Genomic DNA, 18,551 nt, shown 5'->3' on the forward strand with positions numbered 1-18,551 from the left:
ATTCCACATCCAATAAAGATTCTTCCTCCATCAGCTAGCAAAGAAACCTATTCTTTCTTTGTGCATTTCCTAATTGTGTCACAGGCTGCCAACAAAGCCTTTAACATGTGGGTATTTGGGGGACAGTATCCAAACCACAGCAACTAGTTTTCCTCCTTCCTTTTCTTGCCCCATTCCAGTCCCTAAAATGTATACAGAAGCATATCCAGTTTTTCTGAAATGTAAAGAATGCAATCACAGTTTTTCTGGATGTAAATTTCAAAAATCAGGAACTTGGGAACCTGAGACAGTAAGTGACTAAGCTATAAAGAAAAAGAGCACCACCACCCCAATGAGGCTGGAGTCAGGGAGGCAGCTGAGTGACAGAGTGAAACTTGGCCAAATACAAAGGCTGACAGGCAGAGTGGCCACAAGAGTTCCCAGGTGGTAGGCAAGGAGGAGAAGAGAGTGGCCTAACAGAGAGATCAACTGCCTATTAAACTTGAACTGAGAATCTTGAGATTAGGACAGCTCAAGGATAAGCTCCTAGTTAAAATGATTCACCTTCTATAAATTGTACAAAACTTGCCTCTGATTAACAAGTTTATTCTGCAGAATGTGAAACTGGAGATGGCTGTTGTTTTTGTGGTCTTCTGTTGCTTTATCGACTTTCGTGGGCCAGGACACCTTTTCTAGTGGTACCACCTGGCTGGTGGTGTTATTCCCTCCCTCCACCCCAGCTTCATCTTCATCTTATTCTCCACTCAAGGGCACTTTGTTTCTCCACACACTCAAGTGCACAACTTACACGTGCTTTATCATCCCCCATGCCCCACATCCCACCCACGTCCTGGCCCTGTTCACCTCTTAGTGGCCTTGGAGCAAAACATGGCAGATACTTCCATCATTCTCTCTTCTCCAACACACCTGCCCAGTCTACCTGACTTTAACTTCTGAGAGAGTGCATTCAAAGAAAAACTATGGGGGTCCCAAACACTAATAGTCACCCTTTATCTATTTTTACCAGCCAAGTTTGCTTTCAAATACATATGCAAATGTATTTAAAACTATGCATAGCCATTGTACCTAAAGAGCCCATGACCCTAGTCATACAACAGAAAGTAGGTGCACCTTAAATATTTGTTGATTCTATGCGCTAAAACAACATTGTAGGTCTAGATGTATACCCACCTGAAGTCTTCTGTATATGTACCATGGCTACTGACATGAACTGCAAACTAACACATCCAAACAACAGTCAAATTTGTGGTGGGTGGTGATCAGTTCCCCAGCTCTACTTCAGTGTCATCTAAGGAAGCAGATGTATATTAGAAAACAATAATTGTAGAGCAGTGATTCCTGGTTTCTGTTCTACTTTAGTCTTCTATTTTGGAGATAATCTGGCAATCTGGTATCCAAATTGGACAGTACAGGTCTAAAAGGATTCACTGACTATAGATATTTTGGTGAACACTATTCTTGATGTTTCTATGAGGGTGTTTTTGGATGAGATTTACATTTAAATTGGTGGACTTTGGGTGAAGCAGATTGTCTTCCATAATATGGGTGAGTTGCATCCTATCAGTTGAAGGCCTGAATAGAACAAAAGGCTGATCTCCCCTGTCAAAGGGGATTTCTTTGGCAGACAGTCTTCAGAATTCATTGGGCTCTTTCTGGTCCTATAACAGACTGCCTTTGAACTCAAACTACAACCGTCTCCTGAATCTCAATCCACTTGCCTCTCCTATCAGATTTAGGCTCACCAAGCCTCCACAATCACATGAACCAATTCCTTAAAATAAATCTTTCTGTATGCATATGTACACATCCTATTTGTTCTGTTTCTCTGGAAAACCCTGAGTAATGCAGGTCCTAAGTCAAACTGTGCTATCTTCTTTACTAAGGAATCCTTTCCAGTGACTTTCTACCCACCAGTTTTCAGACATGAGTCAGGGAGTTAAAACTTCTGGATTTTTTTATTTTTTCTCAGATCTGTAGGTAATGTTACTCCAGGTGATTTCCTTTCCCATGACCAACTAAATGGGGACTGGGGAATGGAGGAGGGAATAATCAAACACATTTTTAAAAGATTGTAACTGATTGTGTAGAAACGCGGCACTATAGACTCATGTGGTATCACTTTGTCTGCCTTTCAGAGGATATTGCTTCATGCAAATTTGGTGACCAGGAAGGCTGATTTACATCCTAACCTGTGTAGATCCTAGAATAGTAAAGAACATAAAATGTCAAGCATATAAATATGTTTATACTTTGGATTCGGGCCTTGATGTTATTTATGTGACTAGATATGACTGCAATTACAAAGTCTATATGATGTTTTTATACGAAATCTCCACTAAAGTACTCCCCACTAACAACGTACATTAAAAAAAAAAAAAAAAAGCTTTAACAAAGCAAGCAAAATCTCCCTACCCTGGTACCACTCAAACCTCCTGCCATTACAAATCAGCTGTGCAGCATCCCCAAAACATCTCTCTCAAGGGAGACGCTTTGCCCCGCCCCTCTCCCCGCCTCCTGCACCTTCCATGTTCCCAACTGGTGGAAGGAGGACGCACTCCAGCCAATCAAGGTTCCGTAAGGCCCTCCTTCCGCGCGTCTTTCAAAGGCCTCCTAGGAACCAATCAGAGTTTAGAGATTGCGCCCGGGACACACAGAGGCGGAGTAAGAAATAGGAAGAGTATCTGATTGGTTTCTAGAGGAAGCTTCGTCCCACCTTCCAAAGAAGGCTTTGCCAATGAGTTGAGTAGAGGGGCGGGCTCGCTAAAGCGGCTGGGACCTAGGTGCAGCCACCCGACGCAGCCACGGGGGGCTGCACTGGCGACGGTGTGCGGCGGCCAGAGATGAAGCCGGTGAGTTGGGCGGGCCGGGGATTGGAGGAGCAATGCCGCAGGATAAGAGTGGTCCCGAAAGCCAGCTCTTGGGCCAGGAGGGCAGCCTGAGCCTGGCCGCGGCATGACTCGCGCAGTAACCGTCCTGTGGGTCGGGGAGGTGGCGCTTCCCTGCACGGATGAGGGTGACCGCTGTAGGAGCGAGAGCCAGCGAAGCAGGGTTAGAGGGGGACGAGGGGAAGCCTGCTGTGGGCTGGCACCTGTCGCCTGCGGGATCTCGAAAGCCCTTGACACCCCTGCCGAAGAGGACACTGATGCGGAGAGGCCCGAAGTGTCTCAGCGGATCAGTTGGCATGACACCCCCGCCCCGAAGGGTGTCCGAAGCAGCTCTGCGCATGCATGCCCCGGATTGGGGGCGACATCACAACTGCCAGGGCCTCCCCGCTCTACGGCCTTCTCCCCAAGGTTTGGAAGCACTGGGCTGGGAGTGGCAAGGTGAATGGGCCACACAAATTTGAAATCTTCATTTCATCAGAATTATTTTAAAGGAAAAGAGTCGGGTGAGTGGCTCACGTCTGTAATCTCAGCCACTCCTGAGGCAGATATCAGGAGGATCACAGTTCAAGGACAGCCCTCGCCCCGTCCCCCGCCCCCCCCCCCCCCACCAACAAGGGTTAGCAGAGACCTCATCTCAACCAATAGCTGGCGTGATGGTGTGCAACTGTCATCCAGCTGCCAAATAGTGTAAATAGGATTGAGGTCCAGCCCAAAAACCTAGGCAAAAAAGGGGACATGATTCCAGTGATAGAGCCCCTGTCCAGCAAGCATGAGGCCCTGAGTTCAACCCCTAGTACCGGAAAAACAAAAAAAAGGGAAGTAGAAAAAAGAAAAAACAGATGCTGTCAAGAAGTTGAAACCCCACCTGACTCATTCCTACCACCAGGATTGATACCCTATCAAAGGGCCTTCTTCTGGGTTCCGTTGATTCTAATACTACAGATCCAAAGCAACTCAAATCCATAGCTTAAATTGGCTCTGTCATGTGACCTAGTAACAAACAGGACCATTACAGAATATGGCTTCGGAGCTAGACAAGGCATTTGGTGATTACACTTGCTAATCCCTCTTCCATGTGGGAGGCATCAGCTGTCCTTCACCTTTGGCCTCCAACATTTGTCCCTGGAAGGATAGAGTGAGTTATGGTTCCTAGAGTTTGGGAGAAACTGAACACAAGTAGCTCAACTTTTTTGATCGTTCTCTTTTGGGATCTACCTGCTGGACTCCAGAAGGTGCTTTCTAGTCATACAGGAACCTGGGGTTGTCCATCACTGCCTGTGACTGGGCAAGTCAGTCTGTCTAATTTGAGCATGAAAAAGTGACAAGCTCACTTGACTATGGCTTTAGGCTACACCCTGCATTTGACAAAAAAGCTAACATTTTGATCTCCATTTGCCCTTCCAATGTCTTGTTTCTTGGTTTCAACTAGAGCGTGGGAAAAAGGCATGTTTTTGGACTGGTCCTTTAAAAGTCCAACAGGGAGTATAGATATCTTCCATGTAGAAATGCTGCCTCAAGAATTTGAGTTCCAACTGCTTAGACCAGCAAACAAGGACCATCTCAATCTTTCTAGTCCAGTGATTCATAAAGTTGGGAGGTGGCTTGTTCACCTGCTCGCTTTTCCTCCCCACCCCACCCCACCAAACTTCTAGGCTGTTCAGGGGTTGTTTTTGAGAAATGATGTTGAATAAAACTACTTTGCTAGCCTCATCTCTTCTGATTCATATCTACTTTGCTATCACTTCCTGAATGCACAGCTCTTTTTCTTTTTGCCTTCATTGATTTCTTCCCCATCTACCTAGAAACCTCCTGCTCTTCCTTTGAAACCCAGCTTAAATACCTCTGTGAAACCTTCTGCAGCTCCCTACATGTTAGTCTTTCCCTTCTCGACTCTACAGCATGTAGTTTCTGCTTCCAGTTCACCATTTAAACCTGTTTGACTCTTCAACTACACTGAAGGCAGGCTATATATTTTTCAGATCTTTGCATCTCTAAAGGTTGGCAAATGAAAGCATCCAAGAAATGCTTGTGAATGAATGAACAAATTCCTTCTCTTTAGAGCTTGAGGAAAACCAAGATCCAGGATAGACCGAAGTGGTTTGTTGAAGCTATCCCAAAGCCAAGATTTCTTGGTTCGCAGTCCAACTCTTTTCACTGTGCAATGCTGTGATTATTAATAGCATGGTGAATAGTAATCATTTATTACTGACATTGCTGCTCTCTGGCAGTCCAAACTGATGCCTAGTAAATATGAATTCAGTAAGTGTTTAAGAATCAACTATGCTAAAAACTATATGTAAATATTCTTCACAGTTATTTAATGTAACATATTTCTTTTCAAGCCTGTTTCAATACAAGCCAGTGAATTTGACTCCTCAGACGAAGAGCCTATTGAAGATGAGCAGACTCCAATTCAGATCTCCTGGTATGTTATCATTTCTGACCAATGAAGGAGCTAAAATAATAGGCATGATATTTGTTCAATGTAGTGCACACAATTGAAAATTCTAAGTGATATTCTTATGATTACATAATTCTAGTCTTTAAGGGATCTTCTAATTCCATGATTTATTTACTCTCTATGATACAAAACGAGGCCTTTTGTTTGTTTGTTTTTCCTTTAGACATTGAGAAAACCTTAGTAGAAGCAAGTAAGTAAGGAATAGAGGTGGGTTTTTGAAACAATCTCCCACCAAAATCTACTTATTCTGTTAAGACAAAAGAAATAGTATAGCAAGAGGATGAGATATTTAATCATTCATCATTAAATTAAACCCTAGATAATACCTAAAATTACATATCACAGTAATGTACTATCATCTGACTCTGCTTAAAATAAAAGCCAAAATGAGTTTCTACATAAATCCAACTTCTAAAGCTTGGAAAATTACTTGTGGTTATATTATATGCTCTACAACCAGCAATCAAATAATCTCTCTCCTCAGAGAAGCACTATTCCTACTGCAAGAAAAGAAAGGAGTACCAAGTATCATTGTCTCTATAGTTCTTTGTCCTGCCATCAAATAGCACTATCTTTCATTTTCCCCTTTAAGCCCCTTTGAAACTCAAAAAGTCATCTATGGTTTTCCTCTAAATTCATCTCTTGGGTTGCAGACAAGGTTGGCCTCTGTCCCTGAGTACTGCAAAGTGGGAATTTGATTTCTTGAAATTATTTCATTTTTAATCAAGATCCATTACAATAGGTAATGGGTAACCTGTGTTTCTCATTATACAAAATGGATATCCGTTAAGGTAGTCCTACCAAAAAAAATCTTAAAATAACAATGTAAAAATGAATGTTAAAGCTGGAACTGTCAGGTGGTCATTTTTCAGCTCATTGACATAAGGTTACTACAGGTTGAACATCACTAATCCAAAATCTGAAATGCTCCAAAATCCTAAAGATTTGATCATCATGTTAACACTAAAAAGGTTTTAGATTTTAGAGCATTTGGGATCAGGGATATTCAGATCAGGGATGCTCAACTGGTAAGATTGATGCAAATATTCCAAAATCTAAAAACTCTGAAATGTCAGATATATCCGAGATTTCAGATAAGTGTTATGTTGTGATACAGCCTATCTCAGTGATCACAGCACAGGGTAACTTTGAATGCACTGCGTACTGTCTGCTGCAGGCATGATGAGCTTTCCCAAGGTGAATTTCAATTAACTTCCTAGTTTAAGACTTAAATTGTAACCAAGTAAGTAAGTCCCTGTTTTAAAACTTTCAGTCTTTCCAGGCCTTTTCGAGCCCTACCTTTTGATAATTAACTATGAATTTTTGTTTTGTGACTTCTGTAGAACTCTAAAACACCCCTTTTCAATGGCAGACACTCAGGATGTTAAAGTTGAATTACCTCTCTGTCTTTTTACTGAACTAAACTTGATAAACATTTCCTTTCAGGCTCCCTCTGTCACGAGTGAACTGCTCTCAGTTTCTAGGTTTATGTGCTCTTCCAGGTCAGTGGCACTATAATTGGCTCCCTGTCCATGTATTTAGGATGGTGTTTTTTGTCAGCTAACACATCATTCTGTGTACTGAGCAATAAGAGAACTTCACAGACCAGTACTGGGAAAGTGACTTTTTGGAAGCCTTTGTGGTGGGTTCTAAATAAAGGACCACAGATCCATTCTTCAACCTTCCAGATCTGCATTCAGAGCTCTACATTTCTGATTTACATATCTTTAACAAAATGTAAACCTTGGGGAACAAATGAGGCTGACGACTACAGCCAGAAACTTGTTATAGAAACCCACAGAAAAAAGAATTCTGGATTAGGAGCTCCTTCAACTAGAATCTATGAATCCCTGCAATTATGTTCCTAAGAATCTAAGGAGTTAAAATTCATATTTAAAATGGAATTGAAGCATGTATGATATGTAGAATGGCTTTAGCTCATGTTTGTCTAAATATGCTGTTATATATGACCCAAACTGACTGTTTTACTTGTCTTATTGCTACTTGTAGGTTGTAAATTTAAAGATGTTAGAAGAAATATTCAAAAAGACACAGGTAAGTGTAATACGACACAACCATAGTAATAGTTTAAACTGAAAATATTTTTGTCTAAAGAAATGAACTGGAATCTCTTCTCTATACACAAAAGTATTCAATATTTTGTGACACTTCAAACTACAAACTTATTCTAATGTGTGAAGGATATTTGTGAAGAGCCAAGAACTCACCATTTATCTAAACATGGGTTTGCTTTTCACTGACTATTGTAGGTAGACATATAAACTGCATTTAAAGCTGGACTGTATAAGCTAGGGAGAAAAGTATTAGTTAGAACTCTGACATACTGCACTGCCCAGATCTTTGAACATCCTGTCCTATACAGACTTAGCTGTGGTAGTAGAATTTAAGCCTGAGGTGGGAACCCAGAGGCAGCAGTGAAATGTCCATCATGTACACTTCCATGTACACTTTGTGGGAAGGACTGAGGAACTGACAGGAAGTTAAGAATCCATTTAATCTCATATTCAATGCACACTTTGTTGTACCTTTTTGTTTTGATCATTAACATCTCTCAGCACTGTGATATGACTAAAAGTGATGAAAACACCCAAGTTCCTCACCAATGTATGTAAAAGAGAAAGAAGTGAGGCATTTGATATGGAGAAGTAATGTGTTGCCTCTGCTCTGACCTATACACATCACTGAAAATCATCACAGAAAAATTAGAAAGCTACATCTAGATGGGAAAAATAGCAAAATGGTTTCCCATGCCAAGGCTGTGCAAACATGACTGATTTTGTGAGAAATTTTTAAAGAAATGCTGTCATTCATTGTTAAGAGCTTAAGTTTTAGTTTTTAACTTTATTTTAAAGAAGTATTTATTGCCATTTTTTTCAAGAGCAGCAATATCATTAACTCATCTTGAAATTCAATAAAAAGCATTCAACTTCCAAATCAACCAGGTTTAATTCTACCTAGCTTTTGGATCAGGTGTTATCAATAGGCATTTCTAATTTATAAATTATCACTTGTTATTAGTTTGGCTTAATAAATGTCACTCCATATGAAATTTGTAATGTTTTTTATGTGTGTCTGTGTGTATCTTGGTCTGTTGACAGAAGAACTAAAGAGCTATGGTATACAAGACATATTTGTTTTCTGCACCAGAGGGGAGCTGTCAAAATACAGAGTCCCAAACCTTTTGGACCTCTACCAGCAGTGTGGAATTAGCACTCATCATCATCCGATCCCAGATGGAGGGACTCCTGACATAGCCAGCTGCTGTGAAATAATGGAGGAGCTTGCAATCTGTCTCAAGAATAACCGGAAAACCTTAATACAGTACGTTCTCCTTTTCTCCATATAGCTATATAAGAAACGTCCCACCCAACATGTTTTCTTGAATTTCTCAGTTATTACTCACCTCCTATTTTTGACATCAGAATTAAAAGTTCCCATATGCATGAGAAGTACTAGCAGTGTCCAATACAGAGTAAGCCTTTTATCCTACAGTGACTACTTTTCTGGATAAAGATCATTTCTGTCTATTCTGCTGTCTTTGGGTGCCCACATTGCTAGATGCCATGGCAAAATCAGGGTCTGACAAAGTTTTTCCACTGTCCTGTTCTTGGCCAGTGCTAGCTCAGTGCTTTTGCCTAGGCATTTTCAGTGCTTTATAAAATCAGCTGTTTTATAATCATCGGATTATATGTTTGCCAACCATATTACATTGTTTCATGTAAGTGAAATTCTTATAAAACAGTACCACAAACTGGATGGCCTATAAAACAGAAACTTATTCTCTTCCAGTTCTGGAGGCTGGAAGTTCAAAATCAAGGTATTAGCGGAGCCATATTGTCTCTGAGTCACTGGGTAGAATCCTTCCTTGCCTCTTCCTAGCTTTTAGGAAAAAGCATCAGTCCTCATTGTTGCTTGGCTTATAGCTGCATCACTCCAATCTGCCTTTGTCATCACAGGCTTCATCCTGCATGTTTGTATCTTCACATGGTGTTTTCCTCTCATAAGGACACAAGTTACATTTGGTTAGGATGTACACTCATGACTTTATTTGATTACATTTGCAAAAGCTATTCCTTTTTTACAGTCTTATTTATTTATTTATTTATTTTGGTGGGACTGGTCTTTGAACTCATGCCTTTACACTTGCAAAGCAGACCACTTGAGCCATGCCTCCAGTCCAAGAATATTTCTGTATAATTTCATATTCATAGGTACTGATGTTTGAACTCAGAGCCTCACGCTTGCTAGGAAAGTATTCTGCAACTTGGGTCATGCCTCCAGCCTTTAGCATGACTTTATAAAGGACGTAATTCAACCTACAGCACCTACTGTATATCAAACACTGAGACTACAAAATGAGGCCACAGTCCCCACCTTCAACAGACCCACAGATGACACCACCTGGAAGTGCAATAAAGACTGCAGGACAGGGCTGGAGGCATGGCTCAAGTAGTAGAGCACCTGCCTAGCAAACGTGAGGTCCTGAGTTCAACCCCCCAGTACTGCCAATAAAACCAAAACACATTCCCCACAAAAAAGAAAACACCACAGGACAGTGATGGTTCTAACAGGGACACAAATTTGAAATGGATTTTGGAAGATGAGTAGGAATTCATCAAACAGAAGGTAAAAATAGCATAAGGTATGAAGTAATATTAATCTTGCAGAAACCCACGCAATCTACCTTTCTCTGTGTTTGTATGATATATCCAGATCTCTTTGAAACAAGCTTACACCTGAGTAATTCTGGGAAGTCAGCACCTATGTGGCCCTCTGTCTCACATCCTATAGTAAAATATGTATCTTCAGCTTTATCTAAAGTCATGAATGGTCATGATGATGAGTCATCAGTTCTAAAGTAGGTTCAGTAGTCCCTCTAAGCAAGTTATAGGATTCTTGAAAATGATTAAAACAAGTGGTTTTGCAGCTTTGAGGGTTTATCTTCATTTTTCTGGAAAATACAGTTTTGCAGAAGTGCTCATTTCTTTACATTGCTAGATAATAGCAGCTCCCATTTATCTATTTCTTACTCTGTGCCACACGCTCTGTTCTAAGCCCTATACAATGTTGCTTCATTTGACCTACTCTGATGTAGGTACTATTGCCATCACCATTTTATAGGTGAAAAGGCAAGGCCTAGCAAGCCTCACTAATGTGCTTAGTTAGCTTCATGCATTTCACAAAGGACAGATCTATGAGCTAAGCACTTGCTGTAAACCTCTGTGATCTGCCACCTTCCTACGCTCTGAGATAACAGAGGGTTATCGTGAGGATGCATTTGTCCCATAACCATTCAGGTTGTCTAAAAGATAGAGGAAAATTAAGTGGGCAGTTAGTAAATATTGTCTGATTCCTATCTGTTTAACAACATGCCCCATTCCTCAGATGTGGATCTTGGAGTTTAAAAAGGTCAATAAGAAGACCTTGCCTATCTTGCCTTAGGGATTCAGCATGCCTACCAACAAATAAGTACATTTTGCTTTTGGGTGACTAAGTGAACAATATGAACCTCTGTGGTCAAGGCCCTGTGCTGGACGTACAGTAATAAATAGCAGGCAGAAAGAACAAGTCTCTACTTGTGACTTGTGATGGAATGAAAATGCACAAACTTCAAAACTGTGTTTCCCTTTCAGCTGTTATGGAGGACTTGGGAGATCTTGTCTTGGTAAGAAGTATTTTTTACTTACTGGTTTTTAACTTCAAAGTAGGCAAACACTTGTTTTTGGGCTATATGCTCACCTCATATTAAAATGAGGCAAAACACAATAAAAGTTTGCCACAACTCAAAAGTATTAAGGTCCTGAACTTGGTGTTCAATAGAAAGCCTAAGTGGGACTGGGAGGTATTTTCAGTTTTGTTTAGAGGATTCCACAAAACATTATTTACAAGTTTCAGCACCTACATTCTTAATTTTTCTAATGTTCTCCCTGTGGAGGTTATTGTACAGTAGCTTCTAAGTAACGCATATCTTAAGAATTAAAAAAAACCTAAAGTTAAGTACTTACTGTATGGTAAATTTAAAATGTGCTATGAAAAACTCATGGGGAGAGGGCAGGGGAATGGTTCAAGTAGTAGAGTGCCTGCCAGCAAGTGTTAAGACCTAAGTTAAAGTCCCAGTACCACCAAAAAAATGTTCACGAAATGCCTCACTACAGTAACAGTCACTCCTTTCAGTGTTGACCAAGATCAAACTTAACTTTTGTGTCTCAAAGGCAAAATGAAAAGAATAGGAAAAAAATATTTTCAAACCATGTATTTGATAAAGGACTTGTACCTAGAATAAATAAAGTACCCTTACAACTCAATATAAAAAGACAAACAAAAAGGACAAAAAAATAGAATAAAAAAAAAGACATCTGAATTTTTAAAACTGAGTAAAGGGACTGCGTTAATATTTCTCCACACAAAATATACAAATGGCCAGTAATTACATGACAAAAATCCCCACATAAGTATTAGCCACCAGGGAAATGTGATCACAAATTCACAGTGGACATTGCCTCATACCTGTTAGGATGGGTAGGACTGAAAAAAAAAAAAAGTTGAAAAATTATCAGTGAAGATGCAGCAAAACTAGAACTTCACACACTGCTGGTGGGAATATAAAATGGTACAACTACTTTGGAAAATCACTTTCTTCCTCAGATGGTGAAACATGAAGTTACCATATGTCAGAAACTCTACCCTTGGAAATATACACCAAAGAAATGACACACGTTCACACAAAAAGTTGTAAACAGCCAGCATGATGGCACACATTTTTAATCTCAGCACTTGGAAGGCAGAAGCAGGAGTTATCATGATTTCAAGGCAAGCCTGGGCTACGTGGTGAGATCCTGTCTCAAACATTTACTGCAGAATTAACTAACTGTATTAAGCAAAAAATGTAAACACCTAAGTGTCTATCAGCTGATGAGTGGACAAACACAATGCGGTATAACCAAACAGTGGATTATTATTCAGTCACAAAAGAGATGGATATGTTACAGTATGTATGAATATTGAACATACAAGTGAAAAGTCAGTCACCAAATATTGAGTGATTCAATTTATGTGAAATACCCAGAATAGGTATATCTATAGAGACAAAAAAAATTAGAATAGTGGTTGCTTAGTGAAGAGGCTAATGGGGTAGTAGGGAAAGATAACAGTAAAAAAGAGTACAGAACTTCTTTTTTTCTTTTTTTGAGACAAGGGTCTTATTATGTAACAAGGGCTGTCCTCAGACTCACACTCCTCCTGCCTCAGCCTTCCAAGTGCTGGGACTAGATGTGTATCACCATTCCCAGCTGGGGATCCTTTTTGAGGCGATGAAAATGTTCCAAAATTCACTGTGGTAATGGCTGTACATGTCTGTGAACATACTAAAATGCACTGGAGTGCACATTTTAAATGGGTGAACTGCATAGTATGCAAATTCTTTCTTTCTCAATAAGCAGCTAGAATGAACCATGTTAAACTTTAATTCAGCCAGTTAAAAGCATAACTTAACTATCAGAGCACAGCTGAAAAGATCCCAATCTTCTAATTCATTTGGAACAATTACACCAGACTGAGTCTTTTCAACTAACATCAAATGTTTTACCTGATCACCAATTTTTTGTTTTGTCTTGTTTTTTTGGTGATACTGGAGTTTGAACTCAGGACCTTGTGCTTGGCAGGCAGGTGCTCTACCACCTGAGCCATGCTACCAGCTGCCAGTTTTGAATAATACATTATTTTTCTTTCATGTTCTCTTAGTAGCCGCTTGTCTCCTCCTATACCTTTCGGACACAGTATCACCACAGCAAGCCATAGACAGCCTGCGAGATGTGAGAGGATCTGGGGCCATACAGACCATAAAAGTAAGGAGCTTGAAGGTTCCTGTTTGCTTGTGGTTAGCCACTGCATAACATACAGAACAAGGGAGGAGGGCCGGGTACCAAGATGAAAATGCTACTATTCAAATACACTCATGTGTTATTTTTAATACACATTTAAATAGAACCCAGGCATCTGCAAATGCCCACAGCATTTTAAACAAAATAATGGAAAACTTTCAACTTTCTACTTTACTCTTTCAGGATCTACTCCTGCTCAGTTTTTGTCCGAATCGGTTCTAGGAATGGATCCTTTTCCCTTGGAATGGGATGCTTACTATAAACTTGGTAGTTTTTTTGTTTTGTTTTTGGTACATTTCTGACCAAAAAGATGTCAAGAGGAATTAAGAGTAATGGTGGGGATGAATCTGATTAAAGTACATTATTTGTGTGTATGGAAACATCACAATGAAACCCCTTCGTACAATGAAAATTCACTAATTTTTAAAAGGCCTAAAGAAAATCCTACTAAATCACTGAATCATTGAACAAAATCATTAAATTGATGGTACAAAACATAAAAAAGCAGTGCTAATTGCCTTTTACTGTGGATAACTGAAGTGACACCTTCACATTTTCCTTCCCCACACACTTCAAAACTAACAATAGCAATGCCAAGAGTATTCTGTTACCAAAAAGATTCTGCAGATTTCACTTGATTGTAGAACTATAAAGCTAACTTGCCTTCCTTTCTGGGCTCTCTCCCTACTTACTCAATAGGTGGAAAAAACCACACTATTTTTTAAATGCTTACTTACAAGGCATTAGATTTACTTTTAATCTTATTTAGTCCTCCCAGTAAAGGGAGAAAGATCTACAGACTTATAAAACATTCATCTGAATTTCATGCTACCTTCAGAGTTTGAATTTTCTAAAGCAATAGTTTTTCACATGGTATGCAGCTTTTTTTTTTTTACAAATAAAATCTGTTCTTTAAAAAATATTATTAGCATGTAATAGTTGGGGGGGGTAGGGATACATTGTGAAATTTACCTGTGCTTACAACGTATCTTAATTTGTTTCACCCTCTCCATCTTTCTCCCTCATCCCCCTCTTCCTGCCTCCAGCTTCATTTCAAGACAAAACTTCCTCAGGTTGCAAACACATTTTACCCAAGATGTAGAACTGTTGCTAGCAACTTTTTATTATTATTATTTCCAATTCCTGTTAGTATCAAGCCTACTCTGGTGACTAGTTTTCTACAATGTATTTCAATATCTCTTCACTGTTTTCCAGCAATATAATTATCTTCATGAGTTCCGAGACAAACTAGCTTCCTATCTATCATCAAGAGATTCACTGTCAAGATCTGTGTCAAGATAAAGGATTTCAAATAGCAATATGTGACCATGAAATTGGGAAGTTCTCCGGTATAATCTGTATTGAAACAAGGCTAATGTTATCTCCTTGAATGTAAATGTGTATGTGCAGATATTCCTAAAGCTTTTATTGACAAAAGTCATTGTGTCTCTTTCATCTCCTAGTGGAGGGATAGAAAAAAATGGAACAGTTTTCCTTTTAGAAATGCACTTGCTGCTCTGGTCTATCTCCCTTAGAGGTCATGCTGAGAGAAGATGGAAAAACACTTGCATGTTTGCATTTACTGCACTTTTGCCTCATCTTACTTGTTAGCATACAACATAGTAATAAGTATGAAGTTTTTGTACGAGTACCCCTGCTTACTTTTTAACAACATTCACCCTCTATTCCTCATGAAATCCTTCTCTTTTTTGTTTTTTCCATACTTTGTAGACTTACAGCTTTGAAAGAGATCCCATGAGTCTTCTGGTCACCTCCTCCTACTAGGGAGCTGAAAAGCTGGGACTTTTTCAGATGAGGAATTCATTGGTTCAAATAGCTGCTCCGTTTTTACAGCGTTTTTTTTTCACCCAAATACTACACAAAATAAATTTAATCTCCCAGTTTCTTAAAAAGTACTTAGCTGCAGATTAACAATTTCCAATTCTCCCACTCCTTCATCTCCCCCTATATTAATAAAACTTCCTGTCTTTACATTCAGCTTTGAGTTACCCAACACAGTGATTTGGGCTGTAAACAAGGAGTGCCCATTTTAACTACAGTGGTCTCATGGCTCTGTTGGCTACTGGTAATCACGAGGTGTACCAGTGGTCACTTGACGATTACCATCGTCTGCAGAGTCATAGGCACTTCCACAAAAAGGCATTTCACCACATCAAAAATTAGTTCTTAGATAATCATGTGATGACTGGGCGTCCTCTGCCTCATACTCTTCTGAGGAAGCACGTGAATTTCATTAGGGAATACTCTAAAATTAAATTACTAGTGCTATTTGGGAACGTCAGACCAAAGTACCAGTCTGTTCTGTAATATAATATCAGTATTTTAATGTTTACATATGCACTGCTTCTAGAACTAAAGATTTTATAAAAATAATAAGGAAGATGGAAGAATCGCATAACCCACCCCCATATTTAACCTAGGTAATTTTTTTTTAATCTCAGTAAGTGCCAAAAATTATGGCTAGAAAGTTATTGTTTTATAGTAGTCTACAATAATTGATTAGCCTTCATGATTTTTGTATCATGAAGTTGTATTTAAAGCAAATACAACTTAAAATTACAATAACCAATAAACTAGACAAGTCAATGAAACTGACATTAGCAAATCTTACATTTGCTTTCTCCCACTATAAATGTACAGCTTATTCATAAATATTTAGGAAAATGAAGGGAAAAAAATTGGCATGATTTAATCAAATCCTTTAATAAACTGAATTTTCAAAGTTCATGCATCTCTCAACTTCCAGTGTAAGTGCTCACTAACCATCCACATCCAAAATGCTTGTTTAAACTATTTTAATACCAAGTATAACGGAAAACATCAATTACCCACAACAGAGAAACTCAAGGTGTTATCCCTGAAATATACCTGTCCAGTTAAACTTAGTAACATGTGATTCCAACATTCTGGGAAAAGAACTTTCTCTGCCTAACCTGTGTGGTATCTTCCAAAAACATTGGGGCTGGAGGAGGCAGAAAGACAATCCTGGTTATACACAAGCCAGTTAGCTGCATTTGAAATTAATACATGATTGAACCATTATCCATAAATCACACAAGGAAATATTTGAGACAGTTTTTATTAAATATACAAAAGCAAAATAATAAGTAAGCTCTAAGAAATAAGGTTGGGCTACTTAAGGGCATTTTCTTTGGGCAGTGGTAAAGCACCATCAAGCTTACAGTTTAACAAACCATGAGCAAAGATGCCTAATTACATTTTCTGTTTCTCTTAGTAGTGTTAGGGGCTACCTAGTCATCAATCCATGTGAGAAATTTCTTCTCCAGAATACGTAAACATGATAGCCAAAGAAACTTAAATATTTAGTAAAAGCATCGTACAATAAAATTGATATGGAGATACAATCCATTCTTTTGCATGTCAACATGTTCACATCTTCCATGATGTGCACTAATAAGTCAATGCAGGAAAAACCCATCACTCCAACCCCACAGAGCGGTCACCTCACATAGCTAACACTGTTTTCCAAAGCAAAGTGAACAAACAGCAGTCATTTACTGCTTTTAGACACTTAGCTTTAGAACTCTAAGTTTTAATCAAAGTAAAACTGTTTTAAGCTAGTCAATGTATCAAGAAATAGAAGCACATTTTTACTCTTGGAATCATTCTGGAGTATTAGTTCACAATTATCTCCTAAGTGACATTACTAATAGCCCACAGTTATTAGTTGCTGGTCTGCAGATCAATGACCAGTTTGACCAAAAATACTTAAAATTATTTAAGACTAACATTGTTTCCCAAAAAGATGAATATGATTGTATGAACAATGCTAGACAAGGTATCAATATTTTTCTTTCCCCTCAAAAATGAGTATTGTTTTAGTCATCAAAATTTCTGATTTACAATTATACTATACAACTGACCAGAGCACATTATCTACATTTGAAACGAAAGCAGACCTCTGCAGGGTAGAAGAGATACACAGAAATCATTAGTTGCTCTATGGCAGTAATATTCCATGAACACTACTTATAATTATATTATATGTAACTGAAGAAATATTATGCAAAATATTTTGCCAGTTTCTTCCCCCCTTCTCCCCATCGGCAGTACTGGGGTTTGAACTCAAGGCCTGTGCTTGCAAGATATACTCTCTACCTCTTGAACCACACACCTCCAGCCTTTGTCAGTTCCAATACACATTCAAGCTTTATTTCCTCTTTATGTAATTACATGTATCTTCAAAATTTATAAAAGAGCTATTGAGAGCTATTAGCCTGGGCGTTCTTTAAGCTGAGAGACCCTGAACACACTGTCAAAGAGACACAGGCTGCAAACCACCCTGTATTTTGCTTCCTTGCAAGAGATCATTATCCAAACATGTGAACCTGACTAGAAGCTCATGATATAATTGGTGAAACTTCACTTATTAATACTCAAATATAAAACAAGTGTAGATTATCTGGTTTCCTATCACTTCCTCTTCCCATTAAAAATAATTCAAACTTCAAACAAATTAGCAGTTTAGCTACAGCCTGGGACCAAACTCACTTCTACCCTGGAATGAGAAATGAGGAGTATCAGTTAAGTATTGTGAAAACCATCAAATATCAATAACATTTAGATACAAGAATTCAATAGTTTCTACCCGTACATCTCCTCAATACTCTAGGAGCCTATTGCCATGATAGACTATTACTAAGCAAATAACTTTGCTAAAGAGATACTTATTACTTAAGATTTTTACTTCAGGAAAATCTGTAGAATCCATAGCAACAAAGAATTGTTAAAAATACAGCCATAGTTACACTAGATGCAATAAAGCAGGCACAAATGGGGGAAATGGTTTCTGAGCTAGAGAGCTGGCAAAGATGAAGTATGTGATATCAAAAGTAATTGTAACAAAGAAAAAGTAGAAAGCATGCTTAAATAAACCACTGTTGTTGCACAGTGTGAGCATTTGATATGAGCTGAAGAAGATTATAGACCCAGGCTAACTATGCCCAGCTGAACCTTCAGGAATAACAGAAGTAAGGCTAGCTCCACAATTAATCTCAGAACAAGAAAAGGAGCCAGTGGGATATTGCAGATATTTTGTCTCTGCTTTTTCTGGGTAAGTGGTCTAATTTCATCCAACACTGAAAAGGCAAAAGTGAGTAGATATGGGGATATAAATACCCAAGTCTAATCACTAACATGGCTACCAGCCAACAACCCACCAGTGAGAAGGGTGACCTAACTTCACTGTTGATCTTCGAATACATCCAACATTTTAAGCATAAGAATGTGGCTTCCAACCAACACTCTGTATTAACCCTGGGG

At 38.9% G+C, this 18,551-nt stretch overlaps 1 protein-coding gene across 5 annotated transcripts; it reads left to right on the forward strand.

Annotated features, from left to right (window-relative positions):
- Nucleotides 1-2,726: 2,726 nt before the first annotated feature.
- On the forward strand, nucleotides 2,727-14,688 carry Cdkn3 (cyclin dependent kinase inhibitor 3). 5 transcript variants are annotated; one of them, XM_074067960.1, is made up of 8 exons: nucleotides 2,727-2,849; nucleotides 5,228-5,310; nucleotides 6,793-6,848; nucleotides 7,357-7,401; nucleotides 8,466-8,688; nucleotides 11,001-11,032; nucleotides 13,108-13,211; nucleotides 14,463-14,688. In XM_074067960.1, exons 1-8 carry the CDS (start codon nucleotides 2,841-2,843, stop codon nucleotides 14,547-14,549), a joined length of 639 nt encoding a protein of 212 aa, XP_073924061.1. In that variant the 5' UTR covers nucleotides 2,727-2,840; the 3' UTR covers nucleotides 14,550-14,688. The 5 variants fall into 5 exon arrangements, with proteins under 5 accessions (XP_073924061.1, XP_073924063.1, XP_073924064.1 ...); XM_074067962.1 differs by having other exon boundaries at nucleotides 13,111-13,211; XM_074067963.1 differs by lacking the exon at nucleotides 14,463-14,688 and adding an exon at nucleotides 13,431-14,453.
- The last annotated feature ends 3,863 nt before the right edge of the window (nucleotides 14,689-18,551 follow it).

The sequence above is a fragment of the Castor canadensis genome, chromosome 3 (genome assembly GCF_047511655.1).
Source record: "Castor canadensis chromosome 3, mCasCan1.hap1v2, whole genome shotgun sequence".
In the NCBI taxonomy this organism is placed as follows: domain Eukaryota; kingdom Metazoa; phylum Chordata; class Mammalia; order Rodentia; family Castoridae; genus Castor; species Castor canadensis.

Bases quoted from the DNA above. Each gene is read 5' to 3' on its own strand.
- Cdkn3 (XM_074067960.1), top strand. The intron at 5,311-6,792 runs GTATGTTATCAT...ATTTCCTTTCAG, and splicing joins ACTCCAATTCAGATCTCCTG to GCTCCCTCTGTCACGAGTGA. The intron at 8,689-11,000 runs GTACGTTCTCCT...TTTCCCTTTCAG, and splicing joins AACCGGAAAACCTTAATACA to CTGTTATGGAGGACTTGGGA.